This window comes from Pristiophorus japonicus (genome assembly GCF_044704955.1).
Source record: "Pristiophorus japonicus isolate sPriJap1 chromosome 24 unlocalized genomic scaffold, sPriJap1.hap1 SUPER_24_unloc_1, whole genome shotgun sequence".
NCBI lineage: Eukaryota > Metazoa > Chordata > Chondrichthyes > Pristiophoridae > Pristiophorus > Pristiophorus japonicus.
Window position 1 is genome coordinate 1261310 of NW_027250648.1, and position 23076 is coordinate 1284385.

At 54.5% G+C, this 23076-nt stretch overlaps 1 protein-coding gene across 1 annotated transcript in view; it reads left to right on the forward strand.

Moving 5' to 3' along the window:
- Positions 1 to 23076, forward strand: part of pkn1a (protein kinase N1a) — a 229326-nt gene that overhangs the window by 41922 nt on the left and 164328 nt on the right. Inside the window, exon 2 of the mRNA XM_070869845.1 lies at positions 8593 to 8893. Within this exon, the coding sequence (XP_070725946.1) occupies positions 8593 to 8893 (301 nt within the window). The remainder of the gene's footprint in view (positions 1 to 8592; positions 8894 to 23076) is intronic.

The window sequence follows — 23076 nt, forward strand, 5'->3', positions numbered from 1 at the left end:
GGCCGCGATCGAGTGGGGTGATTTCATCTGGGATCCTATATCGGACGTATATCCGGGAAAACTAACATGTGGCACTTCAGAGGCTGGATCAGGGGCCGTCCTTCCGATGAGATGGGGGCAGGAAAAAGATCCCACGGCACGATTTCGATGGTGTCCTCGCCAATATTTAACCTTAACCAGTATCAATAAAACAGTTTATCTGGCTATTTGTGGGACCTTGCACTGTGCAAATTGCATACCGCATTTCCTACATTACAGCGGTAACCACACTACTTCATTGGCTGTAAAGCGCTTTTGGACATCTAAAAAGCTCTATATAAATAAAAGTTCTTTAATAACCGTATTTGGTGTCTGACAGTCTCTCGCTCCCCTCTCCCGCCCCCTCGCTCCCCTCTCTTGCTCCCCTCTCCTGCCCCCTCGCTCCTCCCTCTCGCTCCCCTCTTCCCCCCCCCCCCCACCTTGCTCCAACAATCTTGTGTTGGAGCGGAATGAATTGGTGAGTGTGTGATTGGTAAGCTGATACACTGTCAGCAAGGAGGACTGGCTGGTTCGGGCGGGATTGCACAGTCAGGTTAATGAGGAAGGGTACTGTGTGCAGGAGTATGGAAATAAAGCTCGTGTGTTTTTTTTCCTGCCGTTGGGGATTGCCTTCGCTGGCAGCTTGTTTCCAACAGCTGCACTGGTGGCGTTGTGTCCGTATCTGTACAAACAATGCGGCTGTCGGAGTTGGGAGAGGATGACTACAAATCCCAAGGTAGCCATTCACTGACCCTGTTTTCAGATGAGTTGAATGCTCAGTTAAAGCTGTGGCGTAGGCTTCAGGTGGATCCCGGTGAGCTTGTTGCTATGGTATTCAGTTTCTCCGAATTCTCTTTCACATTTCATAGCATTGTAACCATTACACACAAAGTAAGATCCCACTCACAGCCTTGAGGTAAATGATGGGTTTATCTGTCTTTGATGGTGTTGTTTGAATTATCTAGAATTTACAGCATAAAAACTGGCCATTCGGCCCAACTGCTCCATACTCCACATCAGCTTCTCCCACTTGACCATCTCACCCCATCAGCACATCCTTCTATTCTCTGCTCCCTCATCTTTATCTAGCTTCTCCTTAAATGCATCTCTGCTATTTGCCTCAACCACTGCCTGTGGCAGCGAGTTCCACATTCTCACCACTCTCTGGGTAAAAAGTTTCTCCTGAATTACCCATTGGATTTATCAGTGACTATCTTCTATTTATGACCTCTAGTTCTGGTCTCGCCTGCAAGCAGAAACGTCTTCTCTACGTCTACCCTGTCAAACACTTTCCTAATCTTAAAAACCGCTATCATGTCACCCCTCAGCTTCTCTTCTAGAGAATAGAGCCCCAACCTGTTCAACCTTTCCTGATCAGTATAATCTCTCAGTTCTGGCATCATTCCCGCAAATCCTCCTTATTCAAAAATCTTTGCAACAGGAGTGCCTCTATTTCCTTTTTACAATATAGAGACCAGAAGTGTAGAACTGTCCGCAGTACTCCAAGTGTGGTCTAACCAAGGTTCTATAGTTTAACATAACGTCTCTGCTCTTCAATTCTGTCCCTCTCGGAATGACCCCAGTGCTTTGCTTGTTTTTTTATCGCCTTATTAACCTGCTGGACTACTCTCCGAGCTTGGTGAATCCGTGCCCCCAGAGCTCTCTGTTCCTCGACCCTATTTACAGACTCATTCTCCAAGGATTATGTGGCCTCATTATTTTTCTTACCAAAATACTGTACCTCATTCTTGTCTGTATTGAAGTTTATTTGCCAATTACACACCTATTTTGCAAGTTTATTGATGTCTTCCTGCATCAGCCCACCCCTCTTACTCCCCATTTACTATTTATGTGCCTGTAGAAGACTTTTGGATTAGCCTTTATGCTGTCTGCCATTCTATTTCCCCCTTTTTCTGCTTCAGCTTACTCTCTATCTCTTTCGTTATCCAGAGAGCTCTGACTTTTGTTAGCCTACCTTTCCCCGTTGTGGGAATGTACCTCGACTATACCTAAACCATCTCTTTAAAGGCAGCCCATTGTGCGATTACAGTTTTGTCTGTCAATCTTTGATTCCAATTTACCTGGGCCAGACCCATTCCCAACCCACTGAAATTGGCTTTCCTCCTATTAAGTATTTTTACTGTAGATTTCTCCCTGTTTGTTTTTGCTTTTTAGTGGGATATATTTCTCTTGGACCACTGTTTTAAATGTTTACCACAGCTGTTCTATTGCTATGTTCATCAGTAATTGTTTCCAGGGTGCTTTCCCGAGTTCCATTCTCATCCCCTTAAAATCAGCTTTTGTTCCCATTTATTACTTTGATCTTGGTCTTACTTATGTCCTTCTCGGTCTTTCTCTTAAACCTTATTATGTGGTGATCACCATTGCCCAGATGCTCCTCTACCTCTTATCTATTCTGGTTCATTCCCCACGACTGGATCCAGCAGAGCTCCCTCACTTGTTGGGCTTATTACATACTGGGTAAGAAAGGAGTCTGGTACACATTGCCCAAACTCCATTCCCTGTATCCCTTTCACTATCTCTCCTTGCCAGTTTATTTGGGGCTGGTTAAAATCCATATCCTTTACTCATTCCACATATCTTTTCACATTTCTTCCACCACCTAGGTCTGTAGTATACCCCTATTAACACAATTGATCCCTTATCGTTGAGTTCAATCCATATTGATTCCATTTCTAACCCTTCTGTTAGTTATGTCCCGTTTTTCTACCGCCATTGTGTTATCTCGAATTAGTAGAGCTACCCCATCCCCTTCCTTCCCTGTCCTTTCTGGTTATCTTATAACCGATATTATTTAGTTGCTAGGCCTGTTCTTTATGTAGCCATGTTTCAGTTATTCCTAATACATCTAGTTCCTCACTGGATTATTGCCATCAGTTGCTCCAATTTATTGTGGGTGCTGTATGTTGCTGTACAGGCAGTTTAATTCATCTTTAGTAGCTGTTCCTTGTACTTTATGTTACGAGTCCTTTTATACTTCTGTTTTATATCTGTATCTGTTCTCTGACCGTTTATGTTACCCTAGTTCCTTACCTTGGCCTGACCTTTACTCTCATCTCCTGTTTCTTTTATCTTCAGACTTGTTGTTTTCACCAGATCCCTCCTCTCGTCTTACTAGTTAAAGTCCTATTGTCAGCCCTATTCACCCTTTCCGCTAGGACACTGGTCAAATTCCAGTTCAGGTGGAGCCTGTCCCAGCGGTATAGCTCCTCCCTGTCCCAGGATTGGTGCCAGTGTCCCATGACATGGAACCCCTCCTTCCCACACCGGTCTTTCAGCCACACAGTCACCTTCCTGATCTGCCTATCACTATGCCAGTTAGCACCTGGCTTGAGTAGTACCCGTGAGGTCCTACTTTTTAATTTAGTTCCTAACTTCTGATATTCACTTAGCAGGACCTCCTCCCTTTTCTTCTATGTCATTGGTCCCAACATGGACCATGACAACTGGATCTTCCCCCTTTCCAAGTTCCTCTCCAGTTGCTCCGAGATATCCTTTACCTTTGGGGCAGATAGGCAACACACCCTCCTGGATTGTGGATCACGTCTGCATGGGACACTATCTACCCCTCCCCAATTATCGAATCCCCCTTGACTACAACCTTTTTATCCCGCTCTATTTCCCCCTCTCCCTCTTTGGACTGCCTCCTGCTCTGCGGTGTCATGGTTAGCATTCTGGCTGTCCACCCCACAACCTGCATCCTTGTCCTCACAGGTATCAAGTACATCATACCTGTTTGACAGGACTGGTGTCTGCGGGACCTCCTTTATCTGACCTTGGTTCCCCCTACCTGGCTCCAACAATCACGCCCTCCCCTTCCTGCACCTGTGTCCCTGAGGTGTGACTGCACTGGAGAAAACTAGCCAGAAATTACTCTCGCTCCCATACGTGTCGGAGTGTCTCTAACTCGCACTCCAGCTCAAGGGCTCTGAGCCAGAGTGTCTCAATCCAGAAACATTTACTGCAGATGTGACAAATCCGAGGTAGTCCCTCTGTCCACAAACTCTCACATAGTACAGTCTCAACACACAGCCTGCACTGCCGTTTCTAATCTTTATTTGTTAATTAGCAGTAATTTGTATTTGGAACTAATAGAACTTCTTGAGGTCTAGCATTAACTAGTTGATGGATTAGTTTGATTTGACATCATTTGTAATTATTTACTGATTATTGGTTATTTATGTATGGCACATAATTAATGCAAAATGGATCTGTTTCCTTTGTTGGTTTCCTCCACTTAGTTTATTTTGTCTTCTTAGATCTAACTATGCTATTTAGCTCCTCTTTTTGCACTATTCTGAACTCTCCAAAAACGCCTGTCTATCCCCCGAACTATCGCTCCTCTGAGAACTGCATTGCTACACTTCCCTCTTACCCCTCCTCCCCCCCCCCCCAACCCTGTGCAATCCCCTCAGAGTTTTAGCACAATATTGAATATGTATAGAATTTTTTTTTGTGTTTTTAATTCATTCACGGGATGTGGGCGTCGTTGGCATTTATTGCCCATCCCTAATTGCCCTTGAGAAGTTGGTGGTGAGCCGCTGCCTTAAACCGCTGCAGTCCGTGTGGTGAAGGTGCTCCCACAGTGCTGTTACGGAGGGAGTTCCAGGATTTTGAACCAGCGACGATGAAGGAACGGCGATATATTTCCAAGTCAGGATGGTGTGTGTAGGGTCTCTTATATTCTTAGCAGTTGACGAGTATCCAGGCAAACTTTATTAGCTCAGTTACATTCAGTTACATCTTGCAGTTACTAAGAATAAAGCGCACTCTTACCGCGTGTTACAGCTTCAGTTATAGTCGTGAACGGGGGGTGTCCCCTGGGTCTCTTCACGGGCTATTCCCTGATTGGAACCCCTGCTGTTACTGGGGTCAGTTTGTCGACTCCGGACTGACCTCTGGTTATGACCCAGCTGGAAATTTCGGATAGCAATCGCCTTGGTCATGACTTTAATATGCACATAGATTGGGCTCACCAAACTGGAAGCAATATTGTGGAGGAGGATTTCCTGGAGTGCATAAGGGATGGTTTTCCAGACCAATATGTCGAGGAACCAACTAGGGGGGAGGCCATCTTAGACTGGGTGTTGTGTAATGAGAGAGGATTAATTAGCAATCTCGTTGTGCGAGGCCCCTTGGGGAAGAGTGACCATAATATGGTGGAATTTTGCATTAGGATGGAGAATGAAACAGTTAATTCAGAGACCATGGTCCAGAACTTAAAGAAGGGTAACTATGAGGCGTGAATTGGCTAGGATAGATTGGCGAATGATACTTAAGGGGTTGACTGTGGATGGGCAATGGCAGACATTTAGAGACCGCATGGATGAACTACAACAATTGTACATTCCTGTCTGGCGTAAAAATAAAAAAGGGAAGGTGGCTCAACCGTGGCTATCAAGGGAAATCGGGGATAGTATTAAAGCCAAGGAAGTGGCATACAAATTGGCCAGAAATAGCAGCGAACCTGGGGACTGGGAGAAATTTAGAACTCAGCAGAGGAGGACAAAGGGTTTGATTAGGGCAGGGAAAATGGAGTACGAGAGGAAGCTTGCAGGGAACATTAAGACGGATTGCAAAAGTTTCTATAGATATGTAAAGAGAAAAAGGTTAGTAAAGACAAACGTAGGTCCCCTGCAGTCAGAATCAGGGGAAGTCATAACGGGGAACAAAGAAATGGCAGACCAATTGAACAAGTACTTTGGTTCGGTATTCACTAAGGAGGACACAAACAACCTTCCGGATATAAAAGGGGTCAGAGGGTCTTTAGTAAGGAGGAGGAACTGAGGGAAATCCTTATTAGTCGGGAAATTGTGTTGGGGAAATTGATGGGATTGAAGGCCGATAAATCCCCAGGGCCTGATGGACTGCATCCCAGAGTACTTAAGGAGGTGGCCTTGGAAATAGCGGATGCATTGACAGTCATTTTCCAACATTCCATTGACTCTGGATCAGTTCCTATGGAGTGGAGGGTAGCCAATGTAACCCCACTTTTTAAAAAAGGAGGGAGAGAGAAAACGAGGAATTATAGACCGGTCAGCCTGACCTCAGAAGTGGGTAAAATGATGGAATCAATTATTAAGGATGTCATAGCAGTGCATTTGGAAAGGGGTGACATGATAGGTCCAAGTCAGCATGGATTTGTGAAAGGGAAATCATGCTTGACAAATCTTCTGGAATTTTTTGAGGATGTTTCCAGTAGAGTGGACAAGGGAGAACCAGTTGATGTGGTGTATTTGGACATTCAGAAGGCTTTCGACAAGGTCCCACACAAGAGATTAATGTGCAAAGTTAAAGCACATGGGATTGGGGGTAGTGTGCTGACATGGATTGAGAACTGGTTGTCAGACAGGAAGCAAAGAGTAGGAGTAAATGGGTACTTTTCAGAATGGCAGGCAGTGACCAGTGGGGTACCGCAAGGTTCTGTGCTGGGGCCTGTCGAAATCTCAACCTCCGAAAAGAATGACTCCGACACTTTCAGCTCCGGCAGAAGTTTCTTTAATTTACTTGCTAGCAAGGGGCAGGTCACACTCAGTCAATGGCTAAGTGAACACCTCCGAAATGGTACAGTTTCACGAGATATTTATACAGTAAAACCCAAGTTATGGCCTCTCCCTGTGTATTGGCTCTGTCTCGCGGTCAGTGAATACAGATAAAGAGTTAATTACTACATCCTTGTCCTGACATGGTTTCTAGATATTTCCTTTTGTCAGGGTTATTAGTTGGCCTGTCTTGCATTGTGTCAGGATTGTTCTGTTTCCTAGTCAGTTATCTTTTTGCATCAAATGGATGAGGTCTCTACAAGAGATAATGGCTGGTGGTTTGAGTACTTCGAAAAGGGTGGGGTGGCATGGAACGTGTGTCGTATAGACAATAGGAGAGCACCATGGGGGGGGTACTTGTCTCAGCATGACTTGTCTCCTAGCTGTCTGATGGCCATCAGCCATCTCAAACCAGGTTTAGCTGTTTATGCAAGCCAACTGCTTTATGCAGAAAGTTCTGGAAGGATCAGGACTCCATTTTGTTATATATATATTGCAAAGGGCAAACAAATACCGTGTGGTATCAGCTTAGATAAAAATACATTTTCACAGGCCCCAGCTGTTTACACTGTACATTAATGATTTAGACGAGGGGATTCAATGTAGTATCTCCAAATTTGCGGATGACACTAAGTTGGGTGGCAGTGTGAGCTGCGAGGAGGCTGCTATGAGGCTGCAGAGTGACTTGGATAGGTTAGGTGAGTGGGCAAATGCATGGCAGATGAAGTATAATGTGGATAAATGTGAGGTTATCCACTTTAGTGGTAAAAACAGAGAGACAGACTATTATCTGAATGGTGACAGATTAGGCAAAGTGGAGTTGCAACGAGACCTGGGTGTCATGGTACCCAGAGAGTGGTGAACCTGTGGAATTCTCTACCACAGAAAGTTGTTGGGGCCAATTCACTAATTATATTCAAAAAGGAGTTAGATGAAGTCCTTACTACTAGGGGGATCAAAGGATATGGCGAGAAAGCAGGAATGGGGTACTGAAGTTGCATGTTCAGCCATGAACTCATTGAATGGCGGTGCAGGCTAGAAGGGCCGAATGGCCTACTCCTGCACCTATTTTCTATGTTTCTATGTGATTACCACATCATGCCCCTTCCTCCTGTTGTTCACTGCTTCGCGGCATGTTCCTGTTATCTGGTCGGGACAGCGCTTAACCCGATGACTGTGTTTTGGCCCCAACCACGCTGTAACCTTTTCCATTGTTAGTGAGCATGTACACAGCATGCAGCTACTCTATAATTCTAAAAATTCGTTAATCAGTTAACCAATTAATCAGGTCCCAGTTAATCAGGTCCCACTGTGTGTGACTTGGAGGTGGTGGTGTTCCCATGTGCCTGCTGCCCTTGTCCTTCTAGGTGTAGAGGTCACGAGTTTGGGAGGTGCTGCCGAAGAAGCCTTGGCGAGTTACTGCAGTGCATCTTGTAGATGGTACACTACAGCCACGCTCCTCAATGGTGTGGTCGAGGGAGTGACTGTTTAAGGTACTGGATTTGGGGCCAATCAAGCGGGCTGCTTTGTCTTGGATGGTGTCGAGCTTCTTGAGTGTTGTTGGAGCTGCACTCATCCAGGCAAGTGGAGAGTATTCCTGACTTGTGCTTTGGGGAGTCAGGAGGTGAGACATTTGACACAGAATACCCAGCCTCTGACCTGCTCTTGTAGTCACAATATTTATATGGCTGGTCCAGTTAAGTTTCTGGTCAATGGTGACCCCAGGATGTTAATGATGGGGGATTTGGTGATGGTAATGCCGTTGAATGTCAGGGGACGGTGGTTCGACTCTCGCTTGTTGGAGACAGTCATTGCCTGGTACTTGTGGCGTGAATGTTACTTGCCGCTTATCAGCCTGAATGTCATCCAGGACTTGCTGCGTGCGGGCATGGACTGTGATTTATTATTATATTACTGTGATTATGCTGCAATACTGTAGCTAACCCTCCTAACTTAATGCAAACAGCAGTCGTGATTTAGCGACCAACCAATCACTTTGCTTTCCCTGCAGAGCGACCCTGGAAGTTTTCCCATTTTCGAACAACTTGGATTTGACCAGAGCTCCGATTTCTCAGACACTTCGTGCCAGCAGAAACTGGACGAAGCCAAGGAGCAGATTAAGCGGGAGATCAGGAAGGAGTTGAAGATAAAAGAAGGTGCAGAGAACTTGCGGAAAGTCACCACTGACAAAAAAAACCTGTCCAATGTGGAACATGTCCTGAAAAACTCCAATCGAAAGCTGGAGACATTGCATGAGCAGCTGCAAGACCTAAATGCACACATTGTGGTGAAGGACCCCGAGGAGCTGCAAGGTAACGGCTGCTGTATTTATAGAGATAATGCATGGAAAGTAACTCCTGGGTCGCTCCTCCATGGTGTATTTAATATAAAGCATTCATCCTATGTGGAGAAACGTAGCACACCTTGAGGAGGGCACTCCTGGCTCTGCTTCTAGACTGGAAATTCCATTATGTAACCAGTATTCTTGGGTCAGACAGCTCATTGTGCACCCCACCCGGCCGGCCCGTCCTACGCACCCGGCCCCACCCGGCCCGTCCTACCCACCCGGCCCCACCCACCCGGCCCGGCCCGTCCTACCCACCCGGCCCCACCCACCCAGCCCCGGCCCGTCCTACCCACCCGGCCCGTCCACCCGGCCCCCCCCGGCCCGTCCTACCCACCCGGCCCCACCCAGCCCCGGCCCGTCCTACCCACCCGGCCCCACCCACCCGGCCTCGGCCCGTCCTACCCACCCGGCCCGGCCCGTCCACCCGGCCCGGCCCGTCCACCCGTCCTACCCACCCGGCCCCGGCCCGTCCTACCCACCCACCCCGCCCGGCCCGTCCTACCCAGCCCCACCCGGCCCGTCCTACCCAGCCCCACCCGGCCCGTCCTACCCAGCCCCACCCGGCCCGTCCTACCCAGCCCCACCCGGCCCGTCCTACCCACCCGGCCCGTCCTACCCACCCAGCCCCGGCCCGTCCCACCCACCCGGCCCCACCCAGCCCCGGCCCGTCCTACCCACCCGGCGTCACCCACCCGGCCTCGGCCCGTCCTATCCACCCGGCCCCACCCACCCGGCCCGGCCCGTCCTACCCACCCAGCCCCGGCCCGTCCTACCCACCCGGCCCCACCCACCCGGCCTCGGCCCGTCCTACCCACCCGGCCCCACCCACCCAGCCCCGGCCCGTCCTACCCACCCGGCCCGGCCCGTCCACCCGGCCCCACCCGGCCCGTCCTACCCACCCGGCCCCGGCCCGTCCTACCCACCCGGCCCCGGCCCGTCCTACCCACCCGGCCCCGGCCCGTCCTACCCACCCGGCCCCGGCCCGTCCTACCCACCCGGCCCCGGCCCGTCCTACCCACCCGGCCCCGGCCCGTCCTACCCACCCGGCCCCACCCACCCCGCCCGGCCCGTCCTACCCAGCCCCACCCGGCCCGTCCTACCCAGCCGGCCCCGGCCCGTCCTACCCACCCGGCCCCGGCCCGTCCTACCCACCCGGCCCCGGCCCGTCCTACCCACCCGGCCCCGGCCCGTCCTACCCACCCGGCCCCGGCCCGTCCTACCCACCCGGCCCCGGCCCGTCCTCCCCACCCGGCCCGTCCTCCCCACCCGGCCCGTCCTACCCACCCGGCCCGTCCTACCCACCCGGCCCCACCCGGCCCGTCCTACCCACCCGGCCCCACCCGGCCCCACCCGGCCCGTCCTACCCACCCGGCCCCGGCCCGTCCGACCCACCCGGCTCCACCCGGCCCGTCCTACCCACCCAGCCCCACCCGGCCCGTCCTACCGGCCCATCCCACCCGGCCCCGGCCCGTCCCACCCGGCCCCGGCCCTTCCCACCTGGCCCCACCCGGCCCGTCCTACCTACCCACCCGGCCCCGGCCTGTCCCACCCGGCCCCACCCCGGCCCGTCCTACCCACCCAGCCCCCGCCCGTCCGGCTCGCCCCACCCCGGCCCGGCCCGTCCTACCCACCCGGCCCGTCCTACCCACCCGGCCTGTCCTACCCACCCAGCCCCACCCGGCCCGTCCTACCCACCCAGCCCCACCCGGCCCGTCCTACCCACCCGGCCCCACCCGGCCTGGCCCGTCCGCCCCACCCGGCCCGTCCGCCCCACCCGGCCCCACCCGGCCCGTCCGCCCCACCCGGCCCCACCCGGCCCGTCCTACCCACCCGGCCCCACCCGGCCCGTCCGCCCCACCCGGCCCGTCCTACCCACCCAGCCCCACCCGGCCGTCCTACCCACCCGGCCCGTCCTACCCACCCAGCCCCACCCGGCCTGGCCCGTCCGCCCCACCCGGCCCGTCCGCCCCACCCGGCCCCACCCGGCCCGTCCGCCCCACCCGGCCCGTCCGCCCCACCCGGCCCGTCCTACCCACCCGGCCCCAGCCGGCCCGTCCTACGCACCCGGCCCCACCCGGCCCCGGCCCGTCCTACCCACCCGGCCCCGGCCCGTCCTACCCACCCGGCCCCGGCCCGTCCTACCCACCCGGCCCCGGCCCGTCCTACCCACCCGGCCCCGGCCCGTCCTACCCACCCGGCCCCGGCCCGTCCTACCCACCCGGCCCCGGCCCGTCCTACCCACCCAGCCCCACCCGGCCGATCCTACCCACCCAGCCCCACCCGGCCCGTCCTACCCACCCGGCCCGTCCTACCCACCCAGCCCCACCCGGCCCGTCCTACCCACCCAGCCCCACCCGGCCCGTCCTACCCACCCAGCCCCACCCGGCCCGTCCTACCCACCCGGCCCGTCCTACCCACCCAGCTCCACCCGGCCCGTCCTACCCACCCAGCCCCACCCGGCCCGTCCTACCCACCCAGCCCCACCCGGCCCGTCCTACCCACCCAGCCCCACCCGGCACGTCCTACCCACCCAGCCCCATCCCAGCCCGTCCTACCCAACCAGCCCCACCCGACCCGTCCTACCCACCCGGCCCCACCCGGCCCGGCCCGTCCTACCCACCCGGCCCCACCCGGCCCGGCCCGTCCTACCCACCCGGCCCCACCCGGCCCGGCCCGTCCTACCCACCCGGCCCGTCCTACCCACCCGGCCCATCCTACCCACCCAGCCCCACCCGGCCCGTCCTACCCACCCGGCCCGTCCTACCCACCCGGCCCCGGCCCGTCCTACCCACCCGGCCCCGGCCCGTCCTACCCACCCGGCCCGCCCCGTCCTACCCACCCGGCCCGGCCCGTCCTACCCACCCAGCCCGGCCCGGCCCGTCCTACCCACCCAGCCCCGCCCCACCCGGCCCGTCCGCCCCGCCCCACCCGGCCCGTCCTACCCACCCGGCCCCGGCCCGTCCTACCCACCCGGCCCCGGCCCGTCCTACCCACCCGGCCCCGGCCCGTCCTACCCACCCGGCCCCGGCCCGTCCTACCCACCCGGCCCCGGCCCGTCGTACCCACCCGGCCCCGGCCCGTCCTACCCACCCGGCCCCGGCCCGTCCTACCCACCCGGCCCCGGCCCGTCCTACCCACCCGGCCCCGGCCCGGCCCGTCCTACCCACCCGGCCCCGGCCCGGCCCGTCCTACCCACCCGGCCCGTCCTACCCACCCGGCCCGTCCTACCCACCCAGCCCCACCCGGCCCGTCCTACCCACCCAGCCCCACCCGGCCCGTCCTACCCACCCGGCCCCACCCGGCCCGTCCTACCCACCCGGCCCCACCCGGCCCGTCCTACCCACCCGGCCCCACCCGGCCCGTCCGCCCCACCCGGCCCGTCCGCCCCACCCGGCCCGTCCTACCCACCCGGCCCCAGCCGGCCCGTCCTACGCACCCGGCCCCACCCGGCCCCGGCCCGTCCTACCCACCCGGCCCCGGCCCGTCCTACCCGTCCGGCCCGCCCCACCTGGCCCGGCCCGTCCTACCCACCCAGCCCCACCCGGCCGATCCTACCCACCCGGCCCGTCCTACCCACCCGGCCCGTCCTACCCACCCAGCCCCACCCGGCCCGTCCTACCCACCCGGCCCGTCCTACCCACCCAGCCCCACCCGGCCCGTCCTACCCACCCAGCCCCACCCGGCCCGTCCTACCCACCCAGCCCCACCCGGCCCGTCCTACCCACCCAGCCCCACCCGGCCCGTCCTACCCACCCAGCCCGTCCTACCCACCCGGCCCGTCCTACCCACCCAGCCCGTCCTACCCACCCGGCCCGTCCTACCCACCCAGCCCCACCCGGCCCGTCCTACCCACCCAGCCCCACCCGGCCCGTCCTACCCACCCAGCCCCACCCGGCCCGTCCTACCCACCCAGCCCCACCCGGCCCGTCCTCCCCACCCGACCCGTCCTACCCACCCGGCCCCACCCGGCCCGGCCCGTCCTACCCACCCGGCCCGGCCCGTCCTACCCACCCGGCCCGGCCCGTCCTACCCACCCGGCCCGGCCCGTCCTACCCACCCGGCCCGGCCCGTCCTACCCACCCGGCCCGGCCCGTCCTACCCACCCAGCCCCACCCGGCCCGTCCTACCCACCCGGCCTGTCCTACCCACCCGGCCCGTCTGCCCCACCCGGCCCGTCCGCCCCACCCGGCCCGTCCGCCCCACCCGGCCCGTCCGCCCCACCCGGCCCGTCCGCCCCACCCGGCCCGGCCCGCCCCACCCGGCCCGTCCTACCCACCCGGCCCGTCCTACCCACCCGGCCCGGCCCGTCCTACCCACCCGGCCCCACCCGGCCCGGCCCGTCCTACCCACCCGGCCCATCCTACCCACCCAGCCCCACCCGGCCCGTCCTACCCACCCGGCCCGTCCTACCCACCCGGCCCGTCCTACCCACCCGGCCCGTCCTACCCACCCGGCCCGTCCTACCCACCCGGCCCGTCCGGCCCGGCCCGTCCTACCCACCCGGCCCGTCCTACCCACCCAGCCCCACCCGGCCCGTCCTACCCACCCCGCCCCACCCGGCCCGTCCTACCCACCCGGCCCCGGCCCGTCCTACCCACCCGGCCCCGGCCCGTCCTACCCACCCGGCCCCGGCCCGTCCTACCCACCCGGCCCCGGCCCGTCCTACCCACCCGGCCCCGGCCCGTCCTACCCACCCGGCCCCGGCCCGTCCTACCCACCCGGCCCCGGCCCGTCCTACCCACCCGGCCCGGCCCGTCCTACCCCCCCGGCCCCGGCCCGGCCCGTCCTACCCCCCCGGCCCCGGCCCGGCCCGTCCTACCCCCCCGGCCCCGGCCCGGCCCGTCCTACCCCCCCGGCCCCGGCCCGGCCCGTCCTACCCCCCCGGCCCCGGCCCGGCCCGTCCTACCCACCCGGCCCCGGCCCGGCCCGTCCTCCCCACCCGGCCCCGGCCCGTCCTCCCCACCCGGCCCGTCCTCCCCACCCGGCCCTGGCCCTGCCCGTCCTCCCCACCCGGCCCGGCCCGTCCTACCCACCCGGCCCCGGCCCGGCCCGTCCTACCCCCCCGGCCCCGGCCCGGCCCGTCCTACCCACCCGGCCCCGGCCCGGCCCGTCCTACCCACCCGGCCCCGGCCCGGCCCGTCCTACCCACCCGGCCCCGGCCCGGCCCGTCCTACCCACCCGGCCCCGGCCCGGCCCGTCTGTCCATCCCACTCACCCACCCACCCACCCAGCCTGTCCCATCCTAAAATAGGGAATGTTATTTCAGTTTTATTTTACTGACATGTGGGGGGTACTTGGAATTAAAAATACTCCCCCTAGAAAGGGCAAGGGATGAATGCGGTAACTACAGGCCAGTCAGCCTACGGTCGGTGGTGGGGAAGCCTTTGGAGACAATAATCCGGGACCAAATTAATTGTTACTTGGATTGCGAAATGACAGCACAGATTTATTGAGGCAAATCGTGTTTGACTAACTTGATTGAGTTGTTTGGTGAAGTACTGGAGAGGGTTGACGAGGGCAATGCGGTTGTTGATGTGTATAGTTTGGTAAAGTACCGCATGATAGACTAGTTAGCAAAATGAGAACAAGTGTTGGTTTGAAAGGCCTTTGAACCATTTTGGAAACTTTGGTCATACCAGAGTGCCTTTAATCGTTGTGGCACTTTGTTTCCCTACAGTCCAAGTTGTTCATTTGATTTCTTTGCAGCAGGCAGCGGGTTAGGGCAGCGGGTTAGGGCACCACGCAGCGGGTTAGGGCAGTGGGTTTGGGCTGCACGCAGCGGGTTTGGGCTGCACGCAGCGGGTTAGGTCTGCATGCTGCCGTTTGATGATCCCTTTGTGTGAACCTCCTCATTGGCAGGTTTTGGAGGAGATTCTGAGGAACCAGGCCAGGGAGGTATGCTTGCACCCGAGATGAATCACAGAATCATACAGCACAGCAGGGGGCCATTCGCCCATCATGCCCGTGCCGGCTCTGAGAGCAATCCGATTAGTCCCACTCTCCCACTCTTTCCCCGCAGCCCTCCCAATTTTCCCCTTCAAGGATTTATCCAATTCCCTTTTGCAAGTTCTTATTGAATTTGCTTCCAACACCATTTCAGGCTGCGCATTCCAGATCATAACTTGTTGCATAAAAATATTTTTCCTAATGCCGCCTTTGGTTCTTTTGCCAATTTCCATCGATCTGTGTCCACTGGTTCCTGACCCTCCTCCCACTGGGAGCATATTTACTCTTATCCAAATACTTCATGGTTTTGAATATCTGAATCAAATTAACCGTCTCTGCTCCGAGGAGAACAACCCTCGTGTCTCCAGTCTCCCCACGTAACTGAAGTCCCTCATACCTGGCACCATTCGAGTAAATCTTTTCTGCAGTCTCTCCAAGGCTTTAACATCCTTCCTGAAGTATGGTGCCCAGAATTGGACACAATCTTCCAAGTGCGGCCTAACCAGTGTTTTATCAAGTTTAGCATAAGCTCCTTGCTTTTGTACTGTATTCCTCTGTTTATAAAGCCCAGGATTCCATGTGCTTTTTAACAGCTTTCTCAACTTGTTCTGCCACCTTCACTGACTTGTGTACGTACACCCCCAGATCGCCCTGTTCCTGCAACTCCTCATTCTTCTACAAAATGAATCACTTCACACTTCTCAGCGTTAAATTTCATCTGCCCTATGTCTGCCCACTTCTCCAGTTTTCCTGTGCCCTCCTGAAGTCTGTCGCTGTCCTTTTCGCTGTTTGCGACATTTGAGTTTCATGTCAGCTGCAAACTTTGAAATGATGCCCAGTATACCCAAATCCAGGCCACAACCACTCGCCACGACTCTCTGCTTTCTGTCTATTCTGTGGTACTTTATCAAATGCCTTTTGAAAGCCCATATACACAACATTAACTAGTGAATTCCCAGTCGCACCAATTTCCGTCATCACTCTGTTGAGCAATTCGCTCCTGTTAGTGATTCACCCAACTCTGTGTTCGAGGTGCCTTTCTGTACTTACCTTGGTTCAGCTGCTTGTATGTGCAGACCAGGTTGGACCTGCTCACACGTCTGAGATCTGCCTTGGCGGCTAATGCTACACAATGGACACTGTCACTGTGACCAGACCTTCAGACAAGTTCCATGGTGAGGAAGCTCGGTGTTGTATTTGACCCCGAGATGAGCTACCGACCACACACTGCTCATCCAAAACGCTGCTGCCCTTATCTGAACTCTCTCCACATCTCGTTCACCCAGCATCCCTGTGCTCCTGGATCGACAACGCCTCAGTTCTAAACTCCCCATCCTTGTTTTCAAACCCCTCCATGGCCTCGCCCCATCCTATCTCTAGCTTCCTTCAGAACTACAAGCCTTCGGGATCTCTGCGCTCTTCCAATTCTGGCCTCTAGCACACCCTGATTTAAATCGCTCCCCCAATGACAGCCGTGCCTTCAGCTGCCTGGGTCCTAAGCACTGGAATTCGCTCCCGAAAGCTCTCCAACTCTCTCTTTTCAGATGCCCCTTAAAGCCTACTTCTTTGGTTAAGCTTTTGGCCACCTGCCCTAATCTCTCCTTTTGTGGCTCATCAAAAAATGTTTTTTAAAATTGATACTGCTCTTGTTAAGCGACTGGAGATGTTTTACTGTGTCAAATGCAAGTTGTTGATAGTTCCGTCCACGGAGGTCCAGCTGACCATCACCTTGAACGTCAGCATTAAGGCATATTTGCCAAACTTTACAACCAAGCATGTGACCGAAACCTTACCTCGTCCATTCCTCCATGGAAAGCAGACAGCAGCAAAGTGCAGAACATCATTGCTGGCACACGTGGTCAAATGGGCCCCTGCCCCAATGCCACCCAATAATATGCAGCTGATACCATGCACAGGACTGCCCACTAGCAATCATTCTTTGCTTCACTGGCCATGACCCCCATGAGACCGGCACATGAGCTGAGGAGGAATGAGGCTCATGTGGGCAGACTATCCGAATGTACCAACACAGATCCAGATGCTTGGATAGATCTGGGTGGGGTGTTCCAGTGTGTCCCAAAGGTCATTGTAGTCTGCTGCCCACTACATAACTCTGCCATCCATTGAGCACATGCGAAGGCCAAAGACGTGCCTGGGAACCTCAGTTGTATATTGGGTAGCTGAGAATTTCTGTCATTATTTTAATCCATTTGGTATTTCAATGCCAAACTGAAGAGCATTGAGTCAGGCTTGACGAGACGGGTCCTTCACTTTAATGGCTGTTCCTCCCACGTGCCCACAAAAAGTGGACCAGTGCATCATCCCACTCTTGGCCTCTGCCATAGATACCAGTGCATTCCTCTGCTCTATCCGATTCGCAGAATCGTACATCCCAACAGGAGGCTGTTCGGCCCATTGATCCTGTGCCAACTCTTTGAAACAGCGACCCAATCAGCCCCACACTTCCCTGCTCTTTCCCCATATCTTTTTCCGTTGAAAGTATTTTGAAACATATAATTGAATCTGCTTCCACTGCCTTACGGGCAATACATTCCAGATCATAATTATTCTGCCCCATCCCAAGTGAACGCTCAGGTGACAGCTCAAGTAGAATAAACTCAGTTAATGTTCTGTAATGTCACGAGCTACCTGTGTATTTTCTGTTCCATTGTAGCCATTGCCCAGTGGGATCGGGAGTATGCAGGCTGGCTGCTGTGTGTGTGTTGGGCTGGAGGTGGTGCTTCCCTGGTTCATCAGATGGCCTTGTAACTCCTGCTCCACATTGAATGCTGTGCTCGCTTCCTGGACTGCACACAATCCATCGGGTTGTGTATCATTAGAGCGGTCCAAGAAACCGCTGCATCAGCCATGGCAACTCCCGCTGTCCCCCTGCTGCTGGGCACTTGTTCAGCATGTCCGGTAATCCGTGTGGGAGCTGATGGATGGACAACTACGCTCAAGGTGCCTACAGTCTTGTCTTTAGACAAACTGCCTGGGATCAGCTCCTCTCACCCAGTTCCACTGCAGATGGCCCTGTAATGGCCACATTCCCGCAGTGCTGTGACATTCACTTCGGCGGCCAAATCTCGGTGCTGAAGGATGGATAGTTGCCCCAGACTTGGCAGACCATTTGGCATGCCATTAAATGGCCCTATGAAATGTCTTAGACTTCATTGGTAGGCAGGTTCTGTGAAACCCCACCATAAATTGAGGCAGGCCTCCCCCAGCAGGTTGTTGCTCCTCCCGTGTGCTCTGCAATGCAACAACAACAGCTTATATTTATATAGCGCCTTTAATGTAATAAAAACATCCCAAGTTGCTTCACAGAAGTGTTTTCAAGAAAATAACAACATCTGACACGGAGCCACATATATTGGGGCAGGTGACTTTTGGTCAAAGAGGTAGATTTTAAGGGGAGCGTCTTCAATTGTACAGTCCAGGGGCGGGGCGGGTAATTTTCAGCTCAGTGCTGGAGCCTGGAGCTGCCATTGTGGGTCGAGTGCCTGTTACAGCCACTGCCTGGTGTTTCCATTGAAATCGAAGGGCAACAGGGCGGGTGTCTGAACTCTAACTTCTGTTTTACGCCCCAGCATTAAGTTTAAATTACCACCCGAGGTTTGATTTACTGCAGATGAAATGACATCGAGAAATTAACTGAGGAGATCTGCGCCGAGGAAAAATGTTGACTAAATACAAACGAAACATGCAATCGTCAGTGATTGAATAGAGGTGATGGAAATGGGATTAAGGAAAACAAACTGTGACGGGCAAAAAGGAGGGAATACAGAAACCTGCTGAAATAGTAAAGAGATATTCGAGGAAGGCTGCAGAAAGGAGCCAAGAGATGAGCACAGAAAGAATATCTTTCAGAATTGCTAAGATTCTCAACATTTTCCAGAATTATCATCATCATAGGCAGTCCCTCGAAATCGAGGAAGACTTGCTTCCACTCTAAAAGTGAGTTCTTAGGTGACTGAACAGTCCAATACGGGAATTACAGTCTCTGTCACAGGTGGGACAGACAGTGGTTAGAGGAAAGGCTGGGTAGGGAGTCTGGTTTGCCGCACGCTCCTTCCACTGTCTGCGCTTGTTTTCTGCATGCTCTCAGCGACGAGACTCGAGGTGCTCAGCGCCCTCCCGGATGCTCTTCCTCCACTTAAGATGGTCTTCGGCCGGGGAATCCCAGGTGTCAGTGGGGATGTTGCAGTTTATCAAGGAGGCTTTGAGGGTGTCCTTGAAACGTTTCCTCTGCCGCCTGGGGCTCGCTTGCCGTGTAGGAGTTCCGAGTAGAGTGCTTGCTTTGGGAGTTTTGTGTCAGGCATGTGAACAATGTGGCCTGCTCAACGGAGCAGGTCGAGTGTGGTCAATACTTCGATGCTGGTGATGTTGGCCTGATCGAGAACACCGATGTTGGTGCGTCTGTCCTCCCAGGGGATTTGCAGAATCTTGCGGAGACATCGTTGTCCAGCGATTTGAGGTGTATACTGTATATAGTCCACTTCTCTGAGCCATACAGGAGTACCACTGCAGCCCTGTAGGACATTAGCTTGATGCCAGATTTGAGGGCCTGATCTTCGAAAACTCTCTTCCTTAGGTGACCGAAGGCTGTGCTGGCACTCCCATCCAGAATTATGCACAACTGAAGTCAACACTAACTCACTATCCAACTTTTGAAGTCAATGTGGCAAGATAGGCGCCCTGCATGTCATAAGGACTGTTGGTTTTAAAGGGATTTAAGACCAACTGGGTTCAATTGTGGACGCTGCACCATTAAAAATATCTTGAAGCATTGGAAAGAAGCGCAAAAAGGTTGATTCAAAGTGTAAAGAGGATGAGCTATGTGGGAAGGTGGAAGAGGAAACCTCAGGCTTTGTAAAATATTAAATGGTACAGACCAGATCCAAAATAATCCCGGCCAGAAAATGAGGATCAGACAGCTTCGTTCAGTGATGAATATCGGCAATAATTCACAGAGCAGTAATAGAGACACAGACATCAAGGAAGGTTAAAATGCAGCTGGGGTACGGGGGGTGGGGGCTTCGATCAGAGTTACAGTACTGGAGGGGGGCTTTGATCAGTTACAGTACTGGAGGGGGGCTTCGATCAGAGTTACAGTACTGGGGGTGGGGGCTTCGATCAGAGTTACAGTACTGGAGGGGGGCTTTGATCAGTTACAGTACTGGAGGGGGGCTTCGATCAGAGTTACAGTACTGGGGGGGGGCCTTCAATCAGAGTTACAGTACTGGAGGGGGGCTTTGATCAGTTACAGTACTGGGGGGGGGGCTTCGATCAGAGTTACAGTACTGGGGGGGGGCCTTCAATCAGAGTTACAGTACTGGGGGGGGGGGCTTCGATCAGAGTTACAGTACTGGGGGGGGCCTTCAATCAGAGTTACAGTACTGGGGGGGGGCTTCGATCAGAGTTACAGTACTGTGGGGGGGGGGGCGCTTTGATCAGTTACAGTAACTGGGGGGGGGGGGCTTCGATCAGAGTTATAGTACTGGGAATGGGGGGGCTTTGATCAGTTACAGTACTGGGGGGGGGGCTTTGATCAGAGTTACAGTACTGTTGGGGGGGGGGGGGCGCTTTGATCAGTTACAGTACCGGGGGGGGGGGGCTTCGATCAGAGTTATAGTACTGGGAAGGGGGGGGGCTTCGATCAGTTACAGTACTGGGGGGGATAGGCTTCGATCAGTTACAGTACTTCGATGGTATGAGACATGAATTGGCTGGGATAGAATGGCGAATGATACTTGGAGGGTTGACGGTGAATAGGCAATGGCAGATCACTTGGATGAACTTCAACAATTGTACATCCGTGTCTGGTGTAAAAATAAAACGGGGAAGGTGGCTCGAAAAGGAAATTAGAGATAGTGTTAAATCCAAGGAAGAGGGATATAAATTGGCCAGAAAAAGTAGGAAACCCAAGGACTGGGTAAAATTTAGAATTCAGCAGAGGAGGACAAAGGGTTTAATTATGAGGGGGAAATAGAGTATGAGAGTAAGCTTGCAGGGAACATAAAAACTGACTGTAAAAGCTTCTATAGATATATAAAGAGAAAAAGATTAGTGAAGACAAATGTAAGTCTCTTGCAGTCAGATTCAGGTGAATTTATAATTTGGAACAAAGAAATGGCAGACCAGTTGAATAAATACTTTGACTCTGTCTTCACTAAGGAAGACACAAATAACCTTCTGGAAATACTCGGGGACCGAGGGTCTGGTGAGAAGGAGGAACTAAAGGAAATCCTTATTAGTCAGGAAATTGTGTTGGGGAAATTGATGGGATTTAAGACTGATAAATCCCCAGGGCCTGATCGTCCGCATCCCAGAGTACTTAAGGAAGTGGCCCTAGAAATAGTGGATGCATTGGTGATCATTTTCCAATATTCCATGGACTCGGGATCAGTTCCTATAGATTGGAGGTTAGCTAATGTAACCCCACTTTTTAAATAGGAGGGAGAGAGAAAACGGGTAATTATAGACTGGTTAGCCTGACATCGATAGTGGGGAAAATGTTGGAATCAATTATTAAATTGTAGCGCATTTGGAAAGCAATGACAGGCTGAACTCCAGGACATAGTCGACGTATTTACTGAGGCGTCCGAAAGCATGGTCCTTACGCTAAATATCCAAAAGACAAAGGTCCTCCACCAGCCTGTCCTCGCTGTACAGCATTGCCCCAGTCATCAAGATCCACGGCGCGGCCCTAGACAAGGTGGACCATTTCCCATACCTCGGGAGCCTCTTATGAACAAGAGCAGACATTGACGACGAGATTCAACACTGCCTGCAGTGCGCCAGTGCTGCCTGAGGAAAAGAGTGTTTGAAGACCAGGCCCTCAAATCTGCCACCAAGCTCATGGTCTACAGGGCTGTAGTAATACCCGCCCTCCTGTGTGGCTCAGAGACATGGACTATGTACAGTAGACACCTCAAGTCGCTGGAGAAATATCACCAACGATGTCTCCGCAAGATCCTACAAATCCCCTGGGAGGACAGACGCACCAGCATTAGCATCCTTGACCAGGCCAACATCCCCAGCATTGAAGCACTGACCACACTTGATCAGCTCCGCTGGGCAGGCCACATTGTCCGCATGTCTGACACGAGACTCCTAAAGCAAGCGCTCTACTTGGAACTCCTTCACGGCAAACGAGCCAAAGGTGGGCAGCGGAAACATTACAAGGACACCCTCAAAGCCTCCCTGATAAAGTGCAACATCCCCAATGACACCTGGGAGTCCCTGGCCAAAGACCACCCTAAGTGGAGGAAGTGCATCCGGGAGGACGCTGAGCACCTCAAGTCTCATCGCCGAGAGCATGCAGAAACCAAGCGCAGGCAGCGGAAAGAGCGTGCGGCAAACCAGCCCCACCTGTGACAGGGACTGTGGTTCTCGTATTGGACTGTACAGCCACCTAAGAACTCATGTGACGAGTGGAAGCAAGTCTTCCTCGATTCTGAGGGACTGCCTATGATGATGGTATGCTTATCTAACCTCCCCTTAAATGCATCTATAGATCATTTAACACCGAGATGAGGAGGAATTTCTTCACTCACAGGGTTGTGAATCTTTGGAATCCTCTGCCCCAGAGGGCTATGGATGCTGAGTCTCTGAATATATTCAATGCTGAGATCGATTGATATTTGGATGCTAAGGGAGTGAAGGGAATGGGATAGAGCAGGAAAGTGGAGTTAGGTCAGCCATGATCTGATTGAATGGTGGAGCAGAGCAGGGCCGAGGGGCCGACTCCTGTTCTTATGTTCTTGTGTTCTATCCACCTCACACCACTCCCTGTAGTAGAGAGTTCCACTCTTTGGGTAAAGAAGTTTCTTCTGAATTCCCCATTTGATTTCTTAGTGACTATCTTATATTGATGGCCTCTAGTTTTACTCTTCCCCACAGGTGGAAACATTCTCTCTGTATCCACTCTTATCAAAACCTTTCATAAATGTAAAGACCTCTATTAGGTCACCTTTTTCTTTTCAAGAGTAAAGAGACCCAGCCTGTTCATTCTTTCCTGACGGGAACTCTCAGTTCTGATATCATCGAGAGCAGTAATATTTGGAGAATTTAATTACCCTAATATAGACTGGAAATAACTTATTGCTAAGGGTAGGGAAGGAGAGGAATTTTTGATGTGTACAGGAGATCTTTCTCGATCAATATGTCTCCAGCCCACCAAGGACGGAAGCAGTGTTG